This window comes from Zonotrichia albicollis, chromosome Z, assembly GCF_047830755.1.
Source record: "Zonotrichia albicollis isolate bZonAlb1 chromosome Z, bZonAlb1.hap1, whole genome shotgun sequence".
NCBI classification, from domain to species: Eukaryota; Metazoa; Chordata; class Aves; order Passeriformes; family Passerellidae; genus Zonotrichia; species Zonotrichia albicollis.
This window is the reverse complement of record NC_133860.1, coordinates 21,277,121-21,301,627: the sequence shown is the minus strand read 5'-3', so window position 1 is coordinate 21,301,627 and position 24,507 is coordinate 21,277,121. Positions and strand designations below refer to the sequence as shown.

General features: G+C 40.6%; 1 protein-coding gene across 1 annotated transcript in view; it reads left to right on the top strand.

Annotated features, from left to right (window-relative positions):
- Positions 1-2,378: 2,378 nt before the first annotated feature.
- WDR36 (WD repeat domain 36) overlaps positions 2,379-24,507 on the top strand; it is a 28,839-nt gene continuing 6,710 nt past the window's right edge. Inside the window, exons 1-17 of the mRNA XM_074532541.1 lie at positions 2,379-2,589; positions 3,817-3,844; positions 6,644-6,744; positions 7,233-7,350; positions 8,233-8,365; positions 9,216-9,270; positions 9,806-9,938; positions 10,892-11,067; positions 11,561-11,681; positions 13,057-13,122; positions 14,070-14,153; positions 15,569-15,723; positions 16,855-16,969; positions 18,185-18,350; positions 18,628-18,736; positions 19,490-19,569; positions 23,198-23,305. Of these exons, the coding sequence (XP_074388642.1) occupies positions 2,443-2,589; positions 3,817-3,844; positions 6,644-6,744; positions 7,233-7,350; positions 8,233-8,365; positions 9,216-9,270; positions 9,806-9,938; positions 10,892-11,067; positions 11,561-11,681; positions 13,057-13,122; positions 14,070-14,153; positions 15,569-15,723; positions 16,855-16,969; positions 18,185-18,350; positions 18,628-18,736; positions 19,490-19,569; positions 23,198-23,305 (1,895 nt within the window). The 5' untranslated portion in view covers positions 2,379-2,442. The remainder of the gene's footprint in view (positions 2,590-3,816; positions 3,845-6,643; positions 6,745-7,232; positions 7,351-8,232; positions 8,366-9,215; positions 9,271-9,805; positions 9,939-10,891; positions 11,068-11,560; positions 11,682-13,056; positions 13,123-14,069; positions 14,154-15,568; positions 15,724-16,854; positions 16,970-18,184; positions 18,351-18,627; positions 18,737-19,489; positions 19,570-23,197; positions 23,306-24,507) is intronic.

Below are 24,507 nucleotides of genomic sequence, written 5' to 3'. Positions count from 1 at the left end.
TTATTTACAGTGCTGGAAAGAGGTGCAAGAGACGTCCAAATGAGCCCCGGTTATGGAATTGGAAACCTTTATTTCCGTAGGCGTACAGGTACATATATGAAGCCAGCAACGAGCTGAAGCCCGGGAGGAGAAAAACAACGTGTAAAGACATCATGGATAATCTCAACGGTAACCAACCAGTTTCTCTAGTGCTTCTGAAGCACGGGCATCCCTCTCTCCAGCTGTCTTTCGTGCCTTGTCGGGTCACGTAGTGGTGCAGGATAATTAACCTTTGGCTTTTTCTTACACAGTCTTTTGTGGCTCGATCATCTTTCTTCAGATCGCCTTCTTACCGCGGGGGTCCACCTACAATTTCAGCCTCTGTAACCACGGCAAGATACAAGAGGATCTACTAAACGTTTTGGATGCAGCCAAAACCTTTACACAAGAGGTTGGTGCTTTCTCTGGTGGCATCGGAGGGAAACTGTCGGGACGGCACTGCCTCCACGTTTTTACCCTTGACCACCGGCAGCTATTTTCTGAAAATCTCGGTTAGGAAGCCGGGAGTTGGCTAGTATAGTAAACTGGTACCTGTGAAACAGGACCTTGAAGTTATGTCCGGCTCTCCTCCGGCGACCTTCCTAAAATGTGCTTCGCTGAAGCTGGGACTGGCAGGGACGGAGAGCAGGAGCCCGGGCGGCCGCTGCCAGAGCTCTACCCGACCCCTTCCCAGCGCCTTGCAGACCCGTAGGACTGAAAATCGCTTGTATAATGCTTCACCGACGCTGAAGACGGTGTCCCGGTTGCAAAGGTGATAAGTGGTTTAGAAGCTACGCGGAGGGTTCACACGCTCAGCCGGCCCTTAGCTCAAAGACCAGGCAGTGTTTTTCGGGGACAGTAGCCTTGCTGCTGGCTCGGACATCAGAGCCCGGAGCTGCCCAGCGCAGCCTCGCAGCGGTCGCCCCGCACGGCCGCCGCCCGACCCCGCAGCCTCCCGCACCCTGCGAGGCCGCGACGGGACGGGGCGCCCCGACAGAAGGGATGTCCATAACGGGGGGCCCGAGACAGGCTGGCAGCAGGGGAAGGCCCCCCCGTGGGACGTGGCTTTAACAAGCATCCTCTGTTGTTGTTTCCTTCCAGGAGCTACGACTCGATTTTCACACCTGCGAGGACGCGCCCCCCGAGCCGGCGGGCAAGCAGCTGTCCGAGGTTCGCCCCGGCGGCTAGGAGGAATTCCCTTTCCAAAAAAAAAAAAAAAAAAAAAAAAAAAAACAGGGAAGAGGGGGGCAAGAAAGGGAGAAAGGAGTATGAGGGAATGGGGGAAAGCTAAGGGGAAAAAGGAGAAGGAGAGGAGGGGAGGAAAAGAGAGGAGGGGAGGAAAGTGAGGGAGAGGGAAAGAAGGGAAAGAGGGCAGAAGGGGCCAAGCAAGGATGAGGTGCTTTATTATATCCTTGGAGTGGTGGATGGGTAGCCTCTTTTCAGGGATGCGTGGGGAGGCGCTGAAGGGAAAAGGAATTAAGGGTCGTGACCGGCCGTCTGCTCGCAGGACTCGAGGCGGGCGGAGCGAGCGGGCCGGCTGCTGGAATGCCTCCTGGAGCGGGCGCGGGGATGCGGGGAGCGGCCGGAGCTGTGGCGTCTCACTCGGTCCGTCCTGAAGCGCCACTGCCCCGGCTTCGGCGCGCCACAGCAGGGCAGTACTGGGACAGCGCGGCGGGGCAGCCCCGGAGACAGCGCCGGGAGCGCCGCCGGGACGCCAAGCCCGGTCCCGTGCGACAAGAGCAAAGCCCGGGAGATGGTGGCGGTGTGGAGAAGCTACAACAACTTAGGATAGGTGGCCGGGGGGGCGCGGCTTTGCATTTTGCGTCCTCCGCTGGACTTCACTTGCATTGTCCGCCGTGCAGTTATGGCAATGGAGTCATCCTGAGGGTTGGTTTTTGGTTTTTGTTTTTTTTTTTTAATATCCATAATTTATTATAAAAAAAAAACAAACAACAACCCACATACAAAACCACCACCACAAAAACTCAAAACAGACACCTCGGGAAGTTCAGAGGCTCCCGAGGCGGGTGTCTCGAGGGATGCGCCATCGGAGGTGGGCTCACCTCGCGCCCCGCTGCCGCCTCTGCGGCGGGACCGCCCGCAACCGGACCTGGTGCTTTGCCACGGCAAAGGGGATAACGAAATGAAGACTAAAAGGGGATACAAAAATGAAGAATAAAAGGAAAAAAAAAACCACAAAAAAACACCGCGCAGTCGCGGCTGCGTGGAATGTTTGCGGCAGAGTTGGCGGCATCGCTCCCGTGCGCGGCGTGCGGCGCGGGGCCGGGGCGGAGCGGGGCCGGGGCGGAGCGGGGCCGCTTTCGGCGGCGCACGGCGGGGCGGGGCGGCGGAAGCGGGCGGGCGCTTCCTGTGGGAGGGCGGGCGGATGCGGACCCGGACGCGGACGGGGACACGTGCGGAGCGATGGCGCGGGAGGGCGCGGGGCTCTTCGCCGCGTTCCGGGTGCTCGGCCGCTTCAGCGGGCACGTGCCGCACGTCCTGCGCTACCACGGCCGCCACCGCGAGTTCTACGTGGCCGTGGCCGTCGGGCGCAGCGTGCACACCTACAATGTGAGTACGCGGCGTCCCGGTCCCCGCTCCCACCGGCCGTGGGGAGGCTGGGGCCGTGCAGAGAGGTCCAACTCTTCCTCCCCTCCTCCGCCGCCCTCGCCGTCGTGATGCGGAAGCGTGTGCGGGGCTGCGGCGCCCCGGTGCCGCTCCTCTGCTGCCGGCCTGACCGGGAGGGAGGGAGGGAGGGAGGGAAAGAGGGAGGCTGCCGGCTGGACAGGCCGGGAATGAGCTCGTTCAGCCATGTGGGCAGCGCTCGCCGGTGTGGCACGGCCCATTCGTCGGGAGCGCCCAGCTACTGAAGCTTTTCCTTCATCAGGAGATAAATCAAACCTGCTCTGGTTTAGCGTTTGAGGGTTACGCTTTAGGGGCGGGGGGCCCTCAGATCCTGTTAAAACTCCTGTATGAAAACGGATCAGCACAGTTGAGCTCAGCAAGATGAAAGCCTGTGGTGCGGACTCGTTTTTTTTTTTGCGGTGTGGAATCCTATACCCCTGAAGGTTGGAAGGGGCCTCTGGAGATCACCCAGACCAAACCCCCTGCCAAGGATGGGTCACCTAGAGCAGGTTACAGTGTAAGGTGTTTAGGTGGGTTTGGAATGCCTCAAAAGAGGGAGACTCCGTGACTTCCCGGGGCTCAGCCAAAGCATTTTCACTGTGTAGGATGCAGTGCAGCACAGAACTGAGCTGAGTACAGCTAACACCTGAGTACAGACATCAGGGATCTTCCTCTGCTTCTGTGGCACCTTTTTGCGTTCACTCCTGTCAGTCTTCTTCACAGCCTTTGAATAGAGTAGTAATCATCGCTGGCAGAGATGGCTAGGTGTTTGCAACTAAAGCAAAATCTCTGTGAGCAGAGATAAAATTAGAATACAGGGTGGTTGTGGTGAAAATAAGGTAGAAGCAGAGAGGATGTGGAAATGATGGTACCTCAATTCCTCAGGATGTCTAAACACGTCCTTGAGTTTCCTATGCATTAGGGTAAAATACATCAGGAAGCACAACTTACTGTTGATGAGTAGTTGTCTTTTGGCAAATCCCATTCCTTTTGACCTGCTGCCTGTGTGTTTTTCAGTAGACCATGTTCTAAACTGCAATGAAGAGTCTTCCTGGTTTATGAAGCATCGAATACATTGTCTGATCTAGGTTAATTCCTAGAATTTTTAATTTGCTTATACCAAATTCATTGCAACCAATCACTAAAAATGCATTTTTAACATTTTCATTGCAGGTGAAGAAGCTTGGTATTGTTGCTGTGAGTAAGTATTCATAAATTGTTAATTCCTCTTATTTTGTTGGTTTTTTTTTTTAAACATGTCCAACATCTGCACTTCATTTTCAACTAAAAAATAAGAAAATAAATTGTACTTGCTAATATTTACACTGAAATATATTAAAAGGAGTCTCAGAAATCTAAAATACCAGTTTGTAAATAAGACTACTGCTGAAACTGAAATTTAGTTTTCTTAGAGACATACCTTTTGAACCTTCTGTTCTTACCATCTTGTTCTTCCAAAAACACCTCTAAGCCATAAGGATTGATTGCACAGTGAATAAAGCTCAATTATTAACTTTTTGAATTAATTTCACATCCCTTTTTTGTTGTTTTTGTGATTATTAGAAGACTCTTACAGGAGAAAAATAATTACATGAAGAAAATAGATGTGGATGTCTTCAGGGGGTGTTAGGAGTGGATACAGAGGATATGGATTGGTGGCTTGACACTCACTTGGCCTTTGGTGGCAGAGCACTCTGGGTGTCAGCAGCAGGGCCCACATTCTTCAGCACCATCCCCAGCAGCCAGGGTGATGAGGCAGCGTGCACCCCTAGGATAAGCTTGCAGAGGATGCTGTTCTAGGAGGAGGAGCTGACACCCAGAATGGCAAAGTTTTGGTCCAGGGAGCTGCTGCAAAACATGAATCCTGGGCCAGCAGGAGCCTTGCCAAGTCTGGCGAAGACAAGTGCAGAATCCTGCTGCACAGAGCAGCTGGGAGCTGAGTGGTCCATGGCATCCTGCTGGGGAGAAGCTGGAACTGTGCTGGTGCCAGGCTGAGTGAGCACCAGAGACACGGTAACTCTGGGTAAGGCAGGCTGGGTGTCAAACCTCATCAGGAATGCATCCAGCAGATCAGGCAAATCTCTTCTCCTCCGGCACCTCACGCCAGTGGGGCCGTGGCTGGACTGCAGCACGCTGTTAGTGTGGTTCTGTCCCTTGCACAGCTTCCCTTCCTCCTGCAGGAGACATGCTGAGGAGCAGGAGAGTGTCTACAGCAAGCAGTATGAAAAGAGGCATTGGAGTAGCTGGGTCTGCTTGGTGCTAAGAAGGGCAAGATTCAGGGTGACCCAGAGGGTGCCTGAAGGGCAGAAGGATGGTGGGGCTGGATTTGTGCTGATGGTGGACAGAGCAGCAAGGGGCAACACCCACAGACTGCTGAGACCCTGAGAGGGTCACAGTGGAGGGTAGGAAAAATGTCCCAAAGAGGTAACTGTGGTACAGTGTAGACCTTGAGGAGAACTCCTTCCATGGAAGTGTTCAAGACTCAGCTGGGCACAGCTGCAGCTAACCCAGTCTAGTACTGGAGCTAAATTTTGTAAGGAGCTGGTGGCATGTTGAACCAGTTGATTTCCAAAGCTCCCTTTCACTTGGCACTTACACGATTCAGAGGTATGCATTGAAAAGTAGGGACTTTACTTCTGTGTACCGCAAAGTTTTTACAAAGATGTCATATATAAAATATTTTCTATTAATAGATGATCTGTAAGTTTGAGAAAAAGTGTCACACAAGCAGGACTAGATTAAGATTTCAGCTATGCACTTTAAAAGGTGTAAACAAATTAACTTTTTCATCTTGCAAAGTGATAAAAACATTGCATATTCTGTTCTACAGTGGGCTACATCTTCTTACATGATGTAGTCATCTAAGCTTTTTGAGAAATTGAAATGTTTACATACAAAATTGTGATTGAAAAAAATGAATGCTGTGCCTCCCATGTTTTTATGTGCTGTTGGTTTGTAGATGTTATGTGGTTGATGCTCTGAACTTTTTAACTTGGGTCTGCCTAAAACTGTCTTGGCCTAAGCAGCCTTTCATGCAGCTCCTGTGGAGTGCCAGTTGTCTGTAACCTGGTTGTAAGCCTGAGTCACTTCAGGGGTGCTGTGGGAAGATATGTTCAAACAAATGAAACCTTACGGAGTGCAACCTTATTTTGTGTTCTCATTTTAGTTCTCCTTTTGAAGCTGTGCTGCAGTACAGCAGAGGGTGCAGTTTTCTTTGTGCCTGCTAACAATTCACAGTACAGAGCACCTTTGTGGGAAAGGCTGCTGTGTGACCATGCTAGTTTTTTTTGTTTCATAGTGCACTCCCACAGTGTTTTTTGACCTAGTGTTTCTCTGCAGAAGTGTAAAGTACTTTAAGAATTTACGTTTTTATATTTCCTTGGATTGAGAGTATTATTCCCTATAGTATTTTGTTTTCCTCTTTTCTACTATTTGGGACCACACCAGCAGCTTCTTAGTGTGGTCTGGAACTTTGATTCTTTTACCTTTTGGGCTAGTAAAGTAAATATACCAATTTTAGATACTCTTTCTGAACCAGTCATGAGGTAAGGAATGAGATGTATTCTTAGAGCATTAAATTCTTTGTGTGATCAGGAGATAGGTGCAGGAATGAGTCACTAACTCCTAGGCCTGCAGAATAACTTAACCTAATAAGCATTGCTAATGTTGAGACTTTAATTTATCATCTGTTTTTTCAGCCCTCACAGAGCTAATGTGTACCTTTACTTAGAGACATTTCACTGATTTATTTTCAAGTGCTTTTCAAAATAACAGCCTTATGTTCTTCCAGTCTTATCTTACTTATGATGTTGTTACTGCTGTAATGTTTTGTAGTAATATTTGCATGCTTATGAAATGTGTGTATTTCTCTAAAATTCAACATGATATTTGAACAGAGGGTTTTCTTTGTGGGTCACTGTGCCAAAGAATTACACTGTCAAGGTTTCTGTCTTGCTAGGAACCTGAAACTTGTTTAACTTTTCTTTTGTTTGATCAACAGGTAACGCTTTGCCACAGGACATCACATGTTTGGCAGCAGATCGCATGCTGATATTTGCTTCATATGACAATATTCTCCATGCTTTTGCCAGGAACAAAGAGGTTTCTGTTACTTACTTATTACTCAGTAGTACAAAACAGTTGTGTAGTGTCTGTGGTATCAAGTCAGTTAATTTTCTCTGAATGCCTATTTCTGTAGCTGTTTGGTACCTTCAGTTTTAGGGAAATAAGCTGTAAAACAAGGAGTTAAAAGCTTAAACTGGAACGTAAGAGCAAATTCCATAATGCTGAACTATGTTTTACTTATAAATTGGAATAATTAAGTAGCTATTTAAAGATTGAAAAAATCATCAATTCACATAAGCTAAATTAGTTGAAAATAAATAATTAAAAATTCCTAGCTAGCATATTTTTTCAGACAGTTTTAAATATCACATACAGTTTTCTCTGTTGCGTTTCAAGTTTTGTGCCCTTTCCATGAATTTTATTTGAACTTGTTGCTGACATCTTTTAGCTGTCCTCAAGTATTATGTTAAAATGGTATTCTACTTTAACAGCTTATTAGAAGCATTTCTCTTTTGAAATTATAGGTGGTTCATACCTATGAAGGCCACAAGGCAAAGATACACCTTCTACAGCCTTTTGGTGATCATGTCATCTCTGTGGATGTTGATAATGTTCTTATTGTTTGGAATATACAGTCAGAAGGTGAGAGATTTTATCTTTTTTGCTGCTTTATAGAATAGCACTGTTAGACATTCGGTAATTTAGGAAGATGTTTTTTTTTAAATGCACACATTCAGAAGCAATTTATCCTTAAAAAAGAAAATTCTTACATGATCATGCTATTTAGTTGATCTGAAGTCCTAATCCCGCAGTAATGTTTCATTAATGGATACTCTGCCATGTGCAGAGGCTCAGTGAGATTCCGTGTAGATGTAAAAGAGAGAATGATTATATGAAAATTACATTTTAGTGTTCCATTTGCTTGTAAAGGCTGTGATAGAGCATCTTTGACATTATTTCTAATTCTTGTAATTCCTTGGTATCTAACAGACTGGGTGTGACTAAATGCTAATGAATAATCTTTTCGTATGTGTCAGCATCTTCTCATGCCATTTTCAAGTGCTTTGTGAAATTGTGCTTCAGGGCCCCAAACATGTTTCTTTAGAAAGCATTCATTGGTGTGACCAGTGTTATTCTCTGCGTGCTGGTTGTTGAAAGTGTTTGTAACCAGGTTTAGACGTTTGGAGTTGCTATAACAAACAGGCATTCTAATCAGATGAGGTGTTTTGCTCAGGCAGGAGCAAGAATCCCTCAGAAAGATATAAATCAGATAAAGATATGGTATTGCTGGTATTGTTGTACCGGATAGACTTACAGGGAAAAAATACACCTTCAAGCAAACAGATGTTTACATTGTAAAGGTGTTTAGCCTTTTCTGTTACACGTTAGCTAATCCTGTAAGAAAAGCCAGTTACAGATTTGAAGAGTTAAACATCTATCCTCCTTTTACATTTGCAAAGGGAGTACAAGCCTGCAGATTTGTAGGGGTAGCCGCACTAACACTGTTTCTTGCTGTTTTTGCAGAAGAATATCTTCAGATAGATTTTGATAAAGCCACTTTTGCAGTTTCTGCACTTCTGCACCCCAGCACCTATCTCAATAAAATTCTCCTTGGGAGTGAACAAGGAACCTTGCAGCTATGGAATATAAGATCCAAGTAAGATTCCTGATACTTTGGCTGTGCGTAATGCTCCAAGTAGTTTGATAGGCAACAAATGATACTGTTAAGTGTGGAATCTTTTACTGACTTCTGGCACAGGTTTTCAGTTGGTATGTTTCCAAAGAATGCTGCTGCTCCCTGAATGCTGATGCCTTTCAGGTTATGTGTTGTAAGAGTTATCTCCTTGCAAAATGTCAGGGGTTGTTCAGGAATTTTTTTTTTTTAAATTTCTTGGAATCACATAGCTTTCACATGAAAGCTTTTAAAATAATAGTAAAAACATGTTCAGACCTCCTGCCTCCCATCTTCCAAGCTTGATTTTTTTGGTTGTTGTGGGTCCAAGGAAGTGCTGGCAGGTAGAGTAGAGGTAATTACTAGCATTTGAGCTTAGATTCAGGTAAGAGATGCATAGGCATGCAGTTGTCTCTGAGCGTGTCCCAGTAGATCATCACCCATAATGTCAGTGTTTCATTCCTACCATGAGCAGCTGCTTTTCTAAATCATGGAAGTTACAGGTACAGTGAGCTTCACTGCAAGTTAATGTTCATGCTGCAAACACGTGTTACGTCAACTTGCATAAATCAGTGTTTCATTCTCCTAAGTCAGGTTGCCATGATATCACAGATATTTCATTTTTTCATGTGTTCATGGCATATAGTTATTTCATTGTTCTGGTATTAATACACAACACTGCCTTTTCAATAAAATTTAGCCATAAGTTTTATTTTTAACCTTACTTCTTAGTATCACAGGCTTTCTGTATCAGTACATATAAAGCAATCACTGTGTCACAGAAAATCCCCAAGGGTTAATTGATTGATGGGTTTTTTTATGGTTTTTTTCACAGCAAACTCTTGTACTCGTTTCCAGGATGGGGCTTTGCAGTCACAACTCTTGAACAAGTTAGTATTTTTCGTTATCTTTTATTTTCATATGTAATTGGTCGAGAACAGCAGGCAAAATATTGTTGTTTAAAATTACATCAGTAAAGATGGCATGTATTCTCCCAGGTAATTATAGTAACCCTCTCTGGACTGAAGGTTTATTATCTCCTCCTTCTCTATTCCTAGTTCTGTTTTATTTGACATCTTACCTGTTTTGTCTTCATCGTATCTATAGTCTTCACTGAATGATGTTATGAAGTCACAGAGATTTCAAGATGCAGGTGTATCATGAAGCTTCATGACGCTGGTAGTTTTTTGCCAAATTTGTTTTGCTTTGGAGTTTGATAAAGTGTAGATTTTGTTGATTCAGTAAAAGATTTTGTAATGTATTTGCTATAATTTTTTTTTAGATACAAAAGTAAGTTAAAACTTACCAGTAGCATTGATGACAGCTGGTGGAAATGGTCACAGTTGCCTAGGATAAAACTCACAAAAGCTGTGTTTTTCACAGTAGTCCCAGCTTCTGGAAACAGAATTTTTTCATTTCTTGCAGGCTCCAGCAGTGGATGTTGTTGCTGTCGGCCTTGTATCTGGTCATATCATTGTACATAATATTAAGTTTGATGAAACTCTGATGAAATTTCAACAGGACTGGGGTCCCATCACAGCAATATCTTTTCGTACAGGTAAGTCCTAGTGTTTTTAGTGAAAATATGTATGAAAGCATTAAGACTAAAGAAATGGAGGAAAACAGTTAGTGGTAAAACATTTCAGAATCAAATTTGTGCTGAGAGTTTCAGTTTTCAAAGGCTGAAGGTAGTCTAGAAAAGGTGAGATCATGCATTTTTGTCATGCTAGGTGTTTTATAGCATTTTCTTGTGTTTTTATTGCACAGAAAGTGATATACAGTATACTTGAAAAGAAAAGTTTGTTGACAGTGTGCCAAGAGCTGATACAGTACACAGTTGTCAGAGGTATTGTAATCAGTACATCCTGCCTTAGTGTCCATGCCTACTGCTCAGCAGTGTCTTTCCCCCTCCAAATGTTAGAATGTTAATAGTTGGGTGAATACTGAATGGATGTTACTGGGGAATCTTGACTTGTATTCACAGCTTTTTCTTGTCTAACAAACATGTCCTAATTATTAGAGCTAGTTACTCTAATGTTGATCCTGCCTGCAGAGCTGTTGATACTGAATCTAATTTTCATTTGAATCATCTTGTGAATCTTAACAGAATATAGATTGAGTGCAGACCCTGTTGAGGAGGAATGATACAGGAGAAAATTGTGGAAAGATTTGTGAGAAGTAGAAAGAGAGCCTTTTTGTGTCAATACCTATTGTGTTTTCAAGCAAAATCTCTAGCTCTGATTGCTGGATTTAGAGATTTTATTGTTCTCTGATATGAAAAAGTAATATTTTTTTAATCAGTGGGTTTTGTTTCTTTTCTGATAGACATACTACAATATTTCTGTTAAAGCCTATATTATTTCTAGCATCAACTTGGGATTTCTTTTTCCTTGTGATTATAGATTTGCCTAGCATCAGATTTAAGATGTGACAAGACATTAGGGATGAGCTGAATGTCAATAAACAAACTTTTTGAACTTCTTTTTTTTTTTTTTTTTTTTTTGTGAGCAGATGGACACCCAGTAATGGCAGCTGGAAGCCCAGTTGGACACATTGCTTTGTGGGATCTAGAAGAGAAGAGGCTGATGTGTCAGATGCAAGATGCCCATTCCACAGCAATAGCTGGCATGACATTTGTTCCTGGAGAGCCACTTCTTATTACTAATGGTGCTGATAATGCTCTACGGGTGAGTTACAATCTCTGCTCTCTGAAACCAATACAACAAAACTCAAGTTGCTGGTCTGAGTTGGGCTGTAGTGCACTGTAGTTTAAAGATTTGCTGCTATGTTGTCATTGCTTCATTTACTGCTTTGTAGTACCCTTGAAGAACAAAGCTTTGGATCCACATTTCCAGAACCACACTTTATATCCCAGTATGCTTTTAAATCTTGATCCATTTTGATAATGTTTTGGATCATAAGCAGTTCCTGCTGATAAAAGTCCCTTATGCTGCATGTCCTCTGATGCCACTAGGCTTTGGTGGAAGGGCAGAATGAACAGCAGGAAACAAATAAGGTGATGTGATGGAAGCTTGCAAAGTTTGAGGGTTAAAGCTGAAAGCCAGTGTGTGAAGTTGGCTGCACCAGCTCCCAGAGAAACGCATTCTGCTGACAAGAGGTACAGTTATTGGCAAGGCAGTGTTTGTCAGCCTGGTTTTTTCTGCTTATTTTGGGGTGCAGGTTTGGATTTTTGATGGGCCAGGTGGTACAGGTCGTGTACTGAGAAGCCGAATGGGACATAGTGCACCGCCAACAAAAATCAGATATCATGGACAAAACGGAGAGCAGATTCTTAGTGCAGGTATGAGTTTCCATTCTTCTTCAGTCTGCTTTCTTGATGTGATAAAGAAAACGTGCAGAGCTAAGTGTCTTTGTTTTGTTAATACACTGGATTATATTTCAAGTGTTGTATGTGTTTATGAAACATAGTAAGTGGCTAACATAAACAGCATAATTTATTACTGTAACAAAGTGTTTCACTAGAGTTTTCCTACTCTAGTAGGAAAGTAGTGTTTCCCTAGAGTAGCACATCAGCAAGCTGAAAAGTACTTGAAAGGAGAATAGCAAAGGAGCTACTCTTTTCATCCATATTTATATATTTGATGAATAAAAATGGTTTTGTTATTTTCTGAGCAGGTATTAGCTGGTCAGAATGAAGCCTGTAATCAACTCAAAAAATTTGGTTGTGGCAGGGGAAAAATAAGCAGTGTAATGCATTTAGTAACTACTTTTTCCTCTAGTTTGATCAAGCTTTGTGGCTTGCACTGTCTTTGTAATATATTGCAGCATACTTGTATCTGTAATATATATTTTCAGGGTTGATTTTTACTGAGATATTAATCTAAGAGTATAAAATTGCATAAGTGACTACCCTTCCTTAGAAACTAGCATATTTAAAAAGACCCCCTAGGCGAGGGAAGTGCTGGTGTTTTACCGTAGACCACTTAAGTGATGAGATGATAGAGACTCGTCATCTGGTCTCTAATTACTGTTAAGAAATTAATTGTCTGTATGGCCTACTTTTGAAAGCATTACACTACCTGTACTAAAATCTCTTGCGAGTCATCCAGCTAGTGACTTATTGTCTGTATTTCAGCTCACACCAGACAAACCACAATCTCAGTCTTAAGTATTGCTTAACAAATCTTCACATTTGCTTTTTCAGTGGTGAGGGCACAAACACAACCTTTACAATGAAAAGGGACTTGACCTTTGAGATCTGATGTATCTGCAGTGCGGAGAGACTGACACTGCCCTCCTTTCTGAAACAGTGATCAGACTTTGTGCAGCAGAAGTGAGTTAGGGTTGCCTTTCATGGGCTACTGGTTTCCTTAGAAAAGGCATCTCCTCAAATTAACTTCATAAAATTTCATTAATGTCATGAACATTACAGAGTCAGACGAACTGAACATAGAAAAGATGTCTGTGAAGAGGGGTCATTCTGATAATGTGCAGGGCAGAGTTGTAGGAATGGCATGTAGGCCACAGAAAATTAGGTTCCATTAGTTCTGCCACTTAGAGTGTATCTGTATTTATTCTTGGACCAGAATTTCTAGTAAATACCTTATTACAGTGTTTGAAGTTGCTTATTGCTTACTTTTTACTTTTCTTGCTTAAATAGCTTGTATGTAAAGTTGATTTTTGCCCTTCACTGCTCTTTGCTAATACTTTCTTAGGTCAAGATGGAACATTGCAATCTTTTTCAACTGTGCATGAAAAGTTCAATAAAAGTTTAGGACGTGGTAAGTATCTCAGTCAAAGTACAAACACAGGTGAAAAGAAGGCCAGAAAAGCATATATGTAAATGTTAGTCAGGCCTTATTTTCATTTCAGCTGTTCTATAAAGCCTAATCACCTCACCTTATTCTGCAGACTCAGTCCTTCCTGCAATAAGTGTGCTGTCGTATTTGATTATTCTTTAAAAAAGAGATTTCTGATCCTGGCCGTGTTTGTTACTTCACTGTGGGAAACACTGTGCATGATTTTTGTATGACATTTTAATGTCAGCTGGCTGCACCAGCTCCCATTTCAGCATATGTAATTGCAGCTTTTTACCCTGTTTCCATTCTGTTCAATTGACTAAATTATTAGCCAGTTCTTATTTCTTGGCTTGAGTCCTTTTGATTCAGTGTACAGTTGGACTGAAGCCCCACTTGCACATCATGCCATGGTAAAGGAACACTTCCATTTGGGAGAGAAAGGATCAGAAAGATTCAAATAATTCTTAGTTTTAATTATCTGTCCATGTTGTTAGATATGTATTTGGACGTGTTTAAAAAGATGCATAAAAATGAATTTGGGCATTAATTTGAAATTCAGTGTTCTTTGGTTACTGAAAGGTCTGGGTGCTGTTTGTTGCTTTATATAGTCATGTCTATAGGACCACATTTTCAGCTGTGATGTGGGAACCTTTGCCTCAGGATTTCAGCACAAGATCCTGGAACAAGTAGATTGAGTAGTGAATTCACAGCTGTGAATGTAGAAGTCTGGTGATTTGCTTAGCGTTGCATGAATTTTAACACAAACTATTAGTGTTCTTAGCTTTACAAACCTAGGGAACAGGGTTGTGTTTATTAAAGTCAAATGTTTCTAAATTTAAAAGGAGCTTTGCATTTTGTTAACAGTCCCTTTTAAACCATTACTCTCAGTTCTGACAATGAGACTAAGTCCCTTGATTTCTATTTTTAAGGTTCAATTAATAAAAAGAAATCAAAAAAGAAAGGCCTTAAGCTGGATACGATGGCACTTCCACCAATTACAGCCTTTGCTTCAGGTGAGTGGTCTTTGATATGGTTTACAAATGTGAATATGTTATCTTCATGTATTAATTTCAGTTTTTAACCCTCAGAACACTATTGTTTTGGAAGCACATGCTATATTTAGATTATTCTGTGGTCTTTCATGAGCTACTGAGTGACAGTTAAAAATTGCGTTTGACTTGGTAAACTGTTCCAATATCTCAAAAGAGCATTTTATGTTAAAACATCCTTATCTGGCTCTTGGCTTGAAAATCTCCTGCATGGGAACCAAAATCTACAGATATACATATTATTTCAGGTTGCAAAACCAGCAGCTAGGTGGAGGATGATCTTTGTCAGCTGAGGAAGTCTTAGTTATGCTTACAGTTGATTTTGAGTCCTCAGTACACTTATTTGAGTAATTTTTTAAAGCTGAATTTCAAGTGGTCAGTTAATTTGTAATTCAGTATGCAAATAATGATTCTAACTTCTTTAGGCAGAATTACAATTATATTTGCTTCATCAAAATGTGCTTCTTTGAATTAATGACCTCCTCTTCAGACTTGAAATCTCTTTTGTCAGAAGTGTAGATATTCTCTCTTCTGAGGATGTTTTATTGTTTCCTATGTTGAAAGATCTGGATTTACAATTTTGTGGAGCCATTTGACTTATGTGGTATTCACTGCCTGTACACTCTTGTTGCAAATATGTGTGTAAATTTTTAAGATTTATATTTGAAATTAATTAATTTTAAAATTCATATTAGAGCTGCCTGTATTTGAAGATTTAAAGCTTCCACTTATTTAAATACATTGTTCTCTTTGTTCCATTAAGTGAACCAGTTTGTATCTTGTTTTAATCTTTTAAGTTCTAGAAGTACCTAGTTTAAAGCTCTCAATTTTTTTAAATTTCCAGGAAAAAAATCAAACTTGCTCATTATTTAGATCTCCATATATCATATTTGACTACAAAGTTTGAATACTGAGCTTTTGATAAACAATTTTCCTGGAAACACAAAAGAAGTATTTTGCTTTGTAAAGCAGATTTATTTCTTAAACCTGACGTTATCTGGTGGCTTCTGCTGCTTCACCAGCTGAAGAAAAAGTTAAGGACACTCAGCTGGAAATGTGTAGGATTGAGCAGTCTAAACCATTTAAACCAGTTTGAAACATTTACATTGAGTTATGCATTTCCAGCTGCAGAGGTTAAAATGTGCAAAGACACAGAGCAGAGTGTGCAAAACAGTGCTTGAGGTTTTGTTTTAACATTATATTTACACTACACATGTGCAGCTGTTTGCCCTGTGGTATTTCTGAGTGGTAGCTTTTTGAGTGTGCGACAAGAGCACTAAATATGAACCGTTCTGTCTAAAGGTACTTTAAAATATCAAGAGAACTGAAGTTTGACGTTGGAGTGACTGTTTCTAAAAGGACTCTGTGTTTCCCTGCAGAGGTGGCACACCAGAGTGATTGGGATGGTATTGTTGCCTGCCATCAGGGGTATATAACCTGTACAACCTGGAACTATCAGAAAACCTCCATGGGGGCTCACAAACTGAGGCCAGAAGAATTCAGCAAACACAAACCTATTGACATATATGCAACAGTAAGTCTACTTAGGATAAGATTTCTTGAGATTCACACTCTATGTATCCTATTTTGATTCCTGTTGGTACAGAAATAATGCTTGGAATGAAAAAGCACTGTGTCCAGTGAGCTGGTTTGTAATGCTGATGGTCTTACAGAAAGCTGTTCTTTTCCCCTAAACATTCAGGTTAAAATACACTTATTCTCTGGCTCAGAGAGATGGTTGGTGCTTGCCTTTAGTCTCTCACAACAATGTAGAGTTGTCTGTATGCCTGTGCTGATTAACTTACTCTGAGAATGAGATTGCTGAAGATTCTTTTTTTGCTGAAGAGCTTTTTTTGGCAGTACAGGGAAGTGTATTTCCAAATTGCAAGAAGGGTATTACCTCAAAAATCCCTTACAATTTGAGCTGGTCACAATTGTGTCGAACACACAGTGAAGGGGATACAAATGTTTGCTGAGGTTTACCAGCTTTTTAAAGGAGGAATTGCTGTGGCACCCCACATTTTTACTAGGGGTTAATGCAACTCCTATGTCTTGTGATACATGGTTTTTTGACATTTTGCTTAGTAGTTAGGTGTTAGATAAATTAAATTGTAAATATCCAGTTTTCTTTTGATTCTACTAGATTCTAGTAGAATCTGCTAGATTCTTTGGACTGTATCTTTCCAAAGAAATGTAGACTGTTGTTTCTTTGTTTCTTCCTATTGAAACTCTCTGTGACCTCACCCTAACTTGGGTGCATATTGGTACCACAGGCGATGAAAGAACAGTTGCCATGCTTGCCGTTTGTCTTAAGGATTGAATTTGTGGCAATCTTTATTATTTAATTTACAATGCTGATAATATTACCTGTGGCTTCTTTTGGATGCCTCTAAGCTAAGATTTCATTATCTTTCACAACCGTGCATTGCCATATTTATTACTTGTTGAGTATTTGTTCATTTTAAGAGCTTCTCCCTCTGCTTTCTTGAGATGAACAAAAACAAAATTTATTTGTTTTGTGCAGGTTTCCCCAAATATGTACTGGTGTTTTGCATTCCCAATATGCTGTGTACTTCTAGCAACTTCACTACTTGACAGACACCTAAAGAGTGATTTTCATAGGTGCTTTGTGTTGTTGATTGATTTTTTTTAATTCCCTTTAAAGGCAGTTGACATTACATCGTGTGGTAATTTTGCTGTAATTGGGATGTCAACTGGACAGGTAGATGTGTATAACATGCAGTCTGGCATTCACAGAGGGCATTATGGCAAAGAAACAGGTAAGGGCTCTTAAACTTCCCAAACACTGGCACTTAACAGAGCAGCAGTCACCTCGTGTTCTGTCATCATGAAAATTCAGTGTAGGATCTGACTTGAATTTGGGATGCATTTCAGTTTTTCTAGTTATGGTGCCCTATCCTTTCTTTCAGTCAGAAACCTGACTTGAAGGACAGGATCCTTGATAATTTTAACAGCTCTGATGTTAACATATCCTTGGTTTTATTTAAAACAAAGTTGTCAGTTACCACAATGATTAGCACTTAAATGAGATGCTCTGGCCTCCACTCTTTTTGAGATAGTCACGTTTTCAGTATTTGGCTTCTTGTTTTATAGTATTCTGTCTCCTAGATAAATGTTCCCATCTGTTTTGTGCCCCCTGCTTAGAAATGGAAGGAAAATTGAAATCCTGAGCAAGTCCAGCTCTTTGCATATGGTGTTATTTTTAATTACCCGTCTGCACATTTAGCACATAATGTGACTGTGCCCTGACATTTCCTTTTAGAGTTGCATACATATATGTTTTATGTATATTCCATATACTCTCATACATGGTTTTTTGGCACTCGTGATCTGAATTTTTTTGTTTTAGAAACAAGGAAAGAGTCCTGCTGAGCCCTTAAGATTACTGGATATCTAAAAGCCACCTAGCTTAGCAAACATGAAGTAGTCTCTTTATAAAATCGTTGGTTGATAGTGGGATGAATTTTCTAGATTAGCTTACTGGCCAGTAGCCCTAGGTATAGATTAAGAAATAAAATTGATCCAAAACTAGAGGAGCTATGTGTTGTCTTTACACTGCAGTGTGAAGCAGCTTTGGAAAACTCCCAGTTTTTGTGCCTGAACTGAAGTTGTAAATTTTGTCTGGAGTGGTGGTTCCTCTTGGAGGCGTCCCTGAAGTGATTCAAAAATCTCTCAAATCTCACAATCACAAAAACTTCCCCAAACTGAAAGCAGAAATAAGAGCTAACACTCATCTTCAGTTGCACTTCTTACTTGTATTCTAGGTGTTTACTTGAAATCCATTTGGCTTGTGTAGAGATAAAAAAAAGCTTAGAATGCTGGAGCATCTTGACAAGTGGCTTTCAGATTGCCGTATGCTTGCTGATCATTCATTGTAGTCAGGCAAAGATAAACAAAACAGAGTTTGGTATTCAGCTGATTTCTGTGGTAAGTTTAAATTCTGAAATAATACCCTTTTTTCTCTTGATTTGCAGCACATGAAGGGGCCATTAGAGGGGTAGCTGTGGATGGATTGAACCAGCTGGTAATCACAGCTGGTAGTGAAGGATTAATTAAATTTTGGAAATTCAAAATGAAAGATCTGGTTTATTCCACTGAACTGTCTTCTTCTCCAAGTGGAATTCTGCTGCACAGAGACAGGTAAGAAACTGAAGTTATTTCATGTGTACAGCGTTTGGTGAACATATTTTTCTAGAATGGCAACCAGTATTCTTGATTAGAATATATTAGAATTTGTTCTTCTAATGCTTTGAAATACAACTGACTAGTACACAGAGGATGACAGGACATTTTATTAGACTAAAGGAATGTAAGACTTGTTATTTTTAGGATAAAAGATACCTGGAACAATGTTAGGATGTTTTTATTTTTTGTCTCTTGAGTATTCTCTCTCATGTGTGTTGATGTTTCTCGGCAGTGGTATTCTGGGAATTGCCTTTGATGACTTCACTATTAGTGTTTTGGATATAGAAACCAGGAAGATTGTCAGGACATTCTCAGGACACCATGGACGGATTAATGACATGGTAATTGTTAACCCATTTCCTGTAACAGGTGCCATACACAGATACCTAACAGATTTTACAGCTGGTGGATTTCTCTGCATTTATTAAATCACTGGGTTCACTCTGTGAGCAGTAAAGCTGTAGTTCAGCTTCACAGCGCTTTTAGTCATGTTAGTTTGGAAATGTGAAGTGGCCAAATTGCCATCTCTTTTTTAATGTGCTTTGTGATTTAACTATAGCTTTTAACTGTAACAGCAAGCTGATTTGGGGGTCAAACAAAACAAAGCACTGAGAATAATGAAAATTGCATTGAGGAGCAAAACTGCAGAAATCTCAGCTGTGTCTATAAAAAAGATGAGCAAACTGAAAACATCTGAGATAATGCAGCACATGGATAATTCCTTATTTACATCTTATGTAATAGTTCATTGTACTGTTAACTGAAATAGTTTTTAGCTTCAGATTTATTTATAAATGCCACTAAAATAGTATTTACTTGACTTACTCAACTTTATGCTTAGAAGTAGGTTTCTACCATGAAAGAGGACTGAAGCACTGTGGCTAACAGTGAGATACACCTTGTGTTTTATGTTTGAGGCTGTTCTTAAAAAGCTTCTGGTTTTGTTCTTTCTTCACTTCTGGTAGTGTTACTGTCAGTTTTGCCTTTTGGCCATACCATTTCACCTGGGTTTTAGGGAGCAGTCTGATCTTGGCAGGGCCTCCTGTGGGGACTGGCTTATTGGTTGTGCCATTAAATTGACTATTTTGTTGTAGACTTTCAGTCCTGATGGTCGTTGGCTGATAACTTCATCAATGGATTGTTCCATTAAGACTTGGGACCTTCCCTCTGGATGGTGAGTAAATTTTAAAACATACAGCACAAGAAATAATCCCCGTTCTGATAAATGGCAGAAAGCTTTCTGGCTTGATCATCTATCACCAGATGTGACAGTTGAAGTTTCACATGGTAAAACAATTCTGCCCACTATTTTAATTGTATTCAGTGCTAGCAATGCATGTCTTTTTCTGGGTCTACAGAATAACACTGTCCTGAACATCTGTTGATGACACCTGGAGTTTCCATGTACTGTGAATGAGTGTGAATTTGTTCTTTGTCTGGAAGCATCACTGTAATCAAAAGGGCAAGAGATTGCTTAAGGTGAATTGTGATGTGCTGAAGTGTTGACAGGATCAAAGAGTGGTTGGAGTTGGAAACAAAGATCCAGTTCAACTATCTTGATATGGAAAGGAACTTTTCTCTCTGGATCAAGTTACTCAGTGCCCCAGCTTAGCCTTGAGCACCTCCAGGGCTGGGCCATGCACTGGTTGTTCATGCAACCTGTTCCAGTGCTCAACCACCCTCATCGTAAGAAAATTCTGCCCTGCATCCCATCTAAACCCATGGCGTTTCAGTTCAAAGCTGCTGCCCCTTGTTCTGTCACCACAGGCCTTGTTAAAAAGTCTCTCTGAGTCTTCCTTGTAAGCTCCCTTTAATATTGAGAGGCCACAAGGTTGTCTCCCCCAGAGCCTTATGTTCTCCAGGGTGAAGAACCCCACAGCTCTCTCATTTTCCTGATAGGAAATGTGTTCCAGGCCTTGAGTCATTTTCCTGGAGCTGCTCTGAGTTCATGTATCTTGTGCTGGGGGCCCCAGAGTTGGATGCAGTCAGTACTCCAGTTGGTTTTGTAAAGAGAAGCCTGTTTTCACTTACATTCATTTTAACAACACAACATGGCTTTACATCAGTTATATTTTTCATTTGTTTGTACTTGCAACTGCCAAAAATACTCTCTTGTGACCCACCATGAGTAGTCTTCTCCCAGAATAAAGTTTGGCTGAGAAGTAGGCAAGTACACACAAGAAGTTCAGGAGCCCAGAAAAAAACAGGCTGAGAAATAACTTTGCGTTCTGCCAGTGCATTCTTTCAGCTGCATATCAGATAGTTTTGTTGGTTTTTTTTTTTTAATTTAAGGTAGTGCTGTGCAGTGTGCAGCTCTGATGGTTGTTCCTGGAGCTGAAAGGTTTCAGTTTGATTGATTAGTTTTGTTGACATGGTTTGGTAAATAATTTTGTATACTAATAGTTTTGTAAAAGTTCTCATTTTACTCCCAGAAGTGCATTGCATCTCAACAAACAATTGGACTGTTCTTGCATGATGAGAGCCACTAAAATAGTCTAAAATAGGACAGGATGGATATAATGTGCCTTCTTCCTATGGATGGGAAGGAAATTAGCACTCTGGTCTTCATCTTTCTAACACTCTTTCCCTTGCAAAGTAATATGCCTACAAAAAATTGCAGCATTGACTAATATCAGTTTCTTCTGGTTTTCATTTCTTCAATAACCTAATACTTTACAATAAGAATCTATTTGTAATGTTTTTAAAAGCAGTCTGACAGTAGTTGTCTTTTACATGTAAAAAAAAATGAAATATTTTGTCTCTTATCTATAAAATTCTGGTCAAGTTGAAATCCAGGCAGGTAAATGACAAACCCTGGTTTTAATTGTAATTACGTTAAATTATTAATTGTATTTAGGTTAAATTATTTCCAGTGTGTAAAGGCAAGGCTTTCCCGTAACTATAGGCAGAGGAGTGTATTGAAAAAAAGGAACAACTTTTAATAAATGGCTTGATGCTTGCTTTATCTCTGTGACTCGAAAGTAGAGAAAGCATCTCTTGAACTGTGTATTCTAAAGCCTCAGCTTTGGTAGTGTTTTTACAAAAATATGAAGAACATGTTTCTATAATCCAGCATTACAAAAATTACCAACTGACTTTAATAATGGTCTGACATCTATTAACTGGACATCTGTTTTTGCTTGGCAGTGGTGCTTAGCTGTCCATATGTAATGCAGTGCAGGTCTTCCTAGTGCATGTTTTTAATGCAGGGCTTTTTTAAAAGTGGGAAAAAATGATGACTTTGTGTACAGAAAGTTACAAACAGGAGCCCAGGCATTGTGCATATATTTCTTTCTGCTCTGCAGCTTGCACAGACAAATTGGGGAGTCAGGGGTATGAGCTGACTGTTCATGGATGAAGCAGTTGAGAAGAAACAGCTCAGGAGACCTGTTAAATGTGAGCTCAACATTATGCTTTCCACTGTCACAGTTTTGCAGATAGGCAGGAGGCATAAAGGGAGATGCCTTCAGCCCCAAGGCAGGATTCATTTAGCTTTTTGTGTAAAAAATACAAGTGTATCTTATTTCCTATAGTAGATGGATTGCTCCTTCCCACAAGCCAGTAATTTTAATCAGGATTTAAGTTCAGTGAGTAGAAAAACTTAATTTCTTGTTAAATTTGTTTTGGAGCTCTTTCTGGTTGATTTATTGAATAGAATTTCTCAGTTACAGGCAAGGATTGTCATAAAAAGATGGATTTGAAACTAAGAGAAAGTATCTAGGGTAAATTTTTTCTTGCCATTGTGCACTGTGTACAAAATGTATGTGATGAAAGTTTGGGATTTATGGGTTTAGTATTTATATATTTTATATTGAAAGTGATGAATGATTTTTCTCTTACCTGAGATTTGCAGCCTCTGTTTAAGAAAATGCATAGGGAATACAACACTCCAGAGGAAAACTCTAGGGGAAAAAGGCTTTTACTTTCAACATGCTCTCTCAAGCCATCACAGTAGTGCTCAGTAACTAAGAAAATACATGCCTATAAGATTTTACTTTTTAAAGTTCTGTGTTACATCAATATTTTTTCTATGGTTAGTGAACAGAACAGGGCTGTAGAGCTGTAAACAAGAACAAAGTATTCACGCTCTTCGTTTATTCTTTTTATTTCTCTTGGTGAACTGGTTGTCAAGGTAAACTTTAAGTTAAACTTTGACTTAAAATTTAAAGTAACTGAAATTTGTATTTCAGCAAGGGACAAGCAATGCTGTCAACCTGGGCTTGAGTGGAAGTCTGCTAGAGAGTGCATCATCCAGAACTTAAATGTCTCATTGTTAAAATAATTGCATAATAACATGTTACTAGAATGTTATTATAGTTGTATTTTAACTTTGTTTTTACATGGTATTTTTCAATTTTCCGCAATCATGAAATGAATGATTAAGAAATGTTTTATCAGGCTGAAGATACAGTAATGCCAAAATTGATGCAGATAATCAAACTTCACATTGTGCAGTTCATATTTTATTTTAGAAACATTATCATTAGTATTAACTAGGTGTACATGGAGTGTGCTGAGAACAGGAATTGTCAGTCTGAGTAACTGGGCCTAAATGGAAATACAGAATTTATGGCCAGTAAAAATTTTGTGTTAGGCATAAGGAGTTGACTGCTTCATCACATATTCTCCAGGTGTAGATGTCTAAGGAGGCACCCGCTTTATCTGACTTTGAAGCATTTTGTAGAGACTTTGTTGCACAGTGCTGTTCACTTGCTTTGTTTATATAATGTATTTGGATTTGTGTGCAGATAAACAAGTTTATTTTGCTGATAATTTCTCTGTTGTTTTTTTTTTCTTCATAGTCTCATAGATTGTTTTTTGGTAGACTCTGCAGCTGTGAGCCTTACTATGTCTCCTACAGGAGATTTTCTGGCTTCAGCACATGTGGATGATCTTGGAATTTATTTGTGGTGAGTATGTAATCTGTTTCTACTTAGACTTTAGGATGAGACAGAGTTCTTTTAATCACCTTTATTGCAAATAGAGAATTACCTGTGAAGTATCATCTCCAGTGTTTTGTGTTCTATGGTTCTGATTAGGACAGGTGTTCTGTATTGCTCTGATTCCTAAGTCATGAAATTTCCACAGTTAAATTACTTATTCAGATAGTATAAATTATCTCTTTTTTTCTAAAGGTTTCTTACTCTTAAAGGGTTCCTGTTATGCCATTTGTAAAGTTTTCCTAGACTCCATTTCCCCCACTGCTTTGAAATGTCTTTGTTCAGATAGTGCTTCCTTCTGCTGTGTGAGACTTCTGGGCAGTATATGAAAGTTGTGATTATTTTTCTTTATTAGTGATAAATGAGCACAGAAGGAAAATGCGGTTTTGTTCAGTTTCCTCCAGAAACAACTTTAAAGCAAAGGACTGTTCAGGTCCAATACTGAAGTGACACACTGTTAAAACGGCTTGGGTCTTTTTTCCATTTAGCTGACAGATTATTTCAGGTTATATATGTTTGCTGTAGTTTTGTGTGAGGAGTGTTCAGTTGTTAGGCCTTCCTGTGGTTAAGTAAAAGTGCTTCCTTGTGAATAACAGCAGATGTTTTTACCTAGCCCTAGTTTATATTGACAAAAGAAGCAATTTGCCAGAATTATCTGTGTGCATCTTTCGAACCTGAAGAAAATATGCTAAGAGTTTTACCCTATAATCCTGTGAAAGCAGGATGAATAATTTGTATTTGCATAATGTGTTCAGCCTGGAGAAGGCTCTGGGAGACCTCAGAGCCCCTTCCAGTGCCTAAGGGGGCTCCAGGAGAGCTGGGGAGGGGCTTTGGACAAAGGCCTAGAGTGACAGGAAAAGGGGGAATGGCTTCAAACTGAGGAAGGTAGATTCAGATCATACATTGTAAAGAAATGCTTGATTGTGAGGGTGGTGGAACACAGGCACAGGTAAATATTCTTTTTGGCCATCAGGACCAGGGCAGTTATTGCCCCTCTCCTGGGCGCTGTTGAGGTCACACTTCAAATTCTGTGCTTAGCTCTGGGCCCCCCACTTCAATAAGAACATTGAGGTCCTGCAGCCTATTATTATGTTCTTGGCAATAATACTTGAACATAACACTTATGTTTCAGATGTTCAGGTGAGTCTATTGCCACATTCATTTCCTGCTTA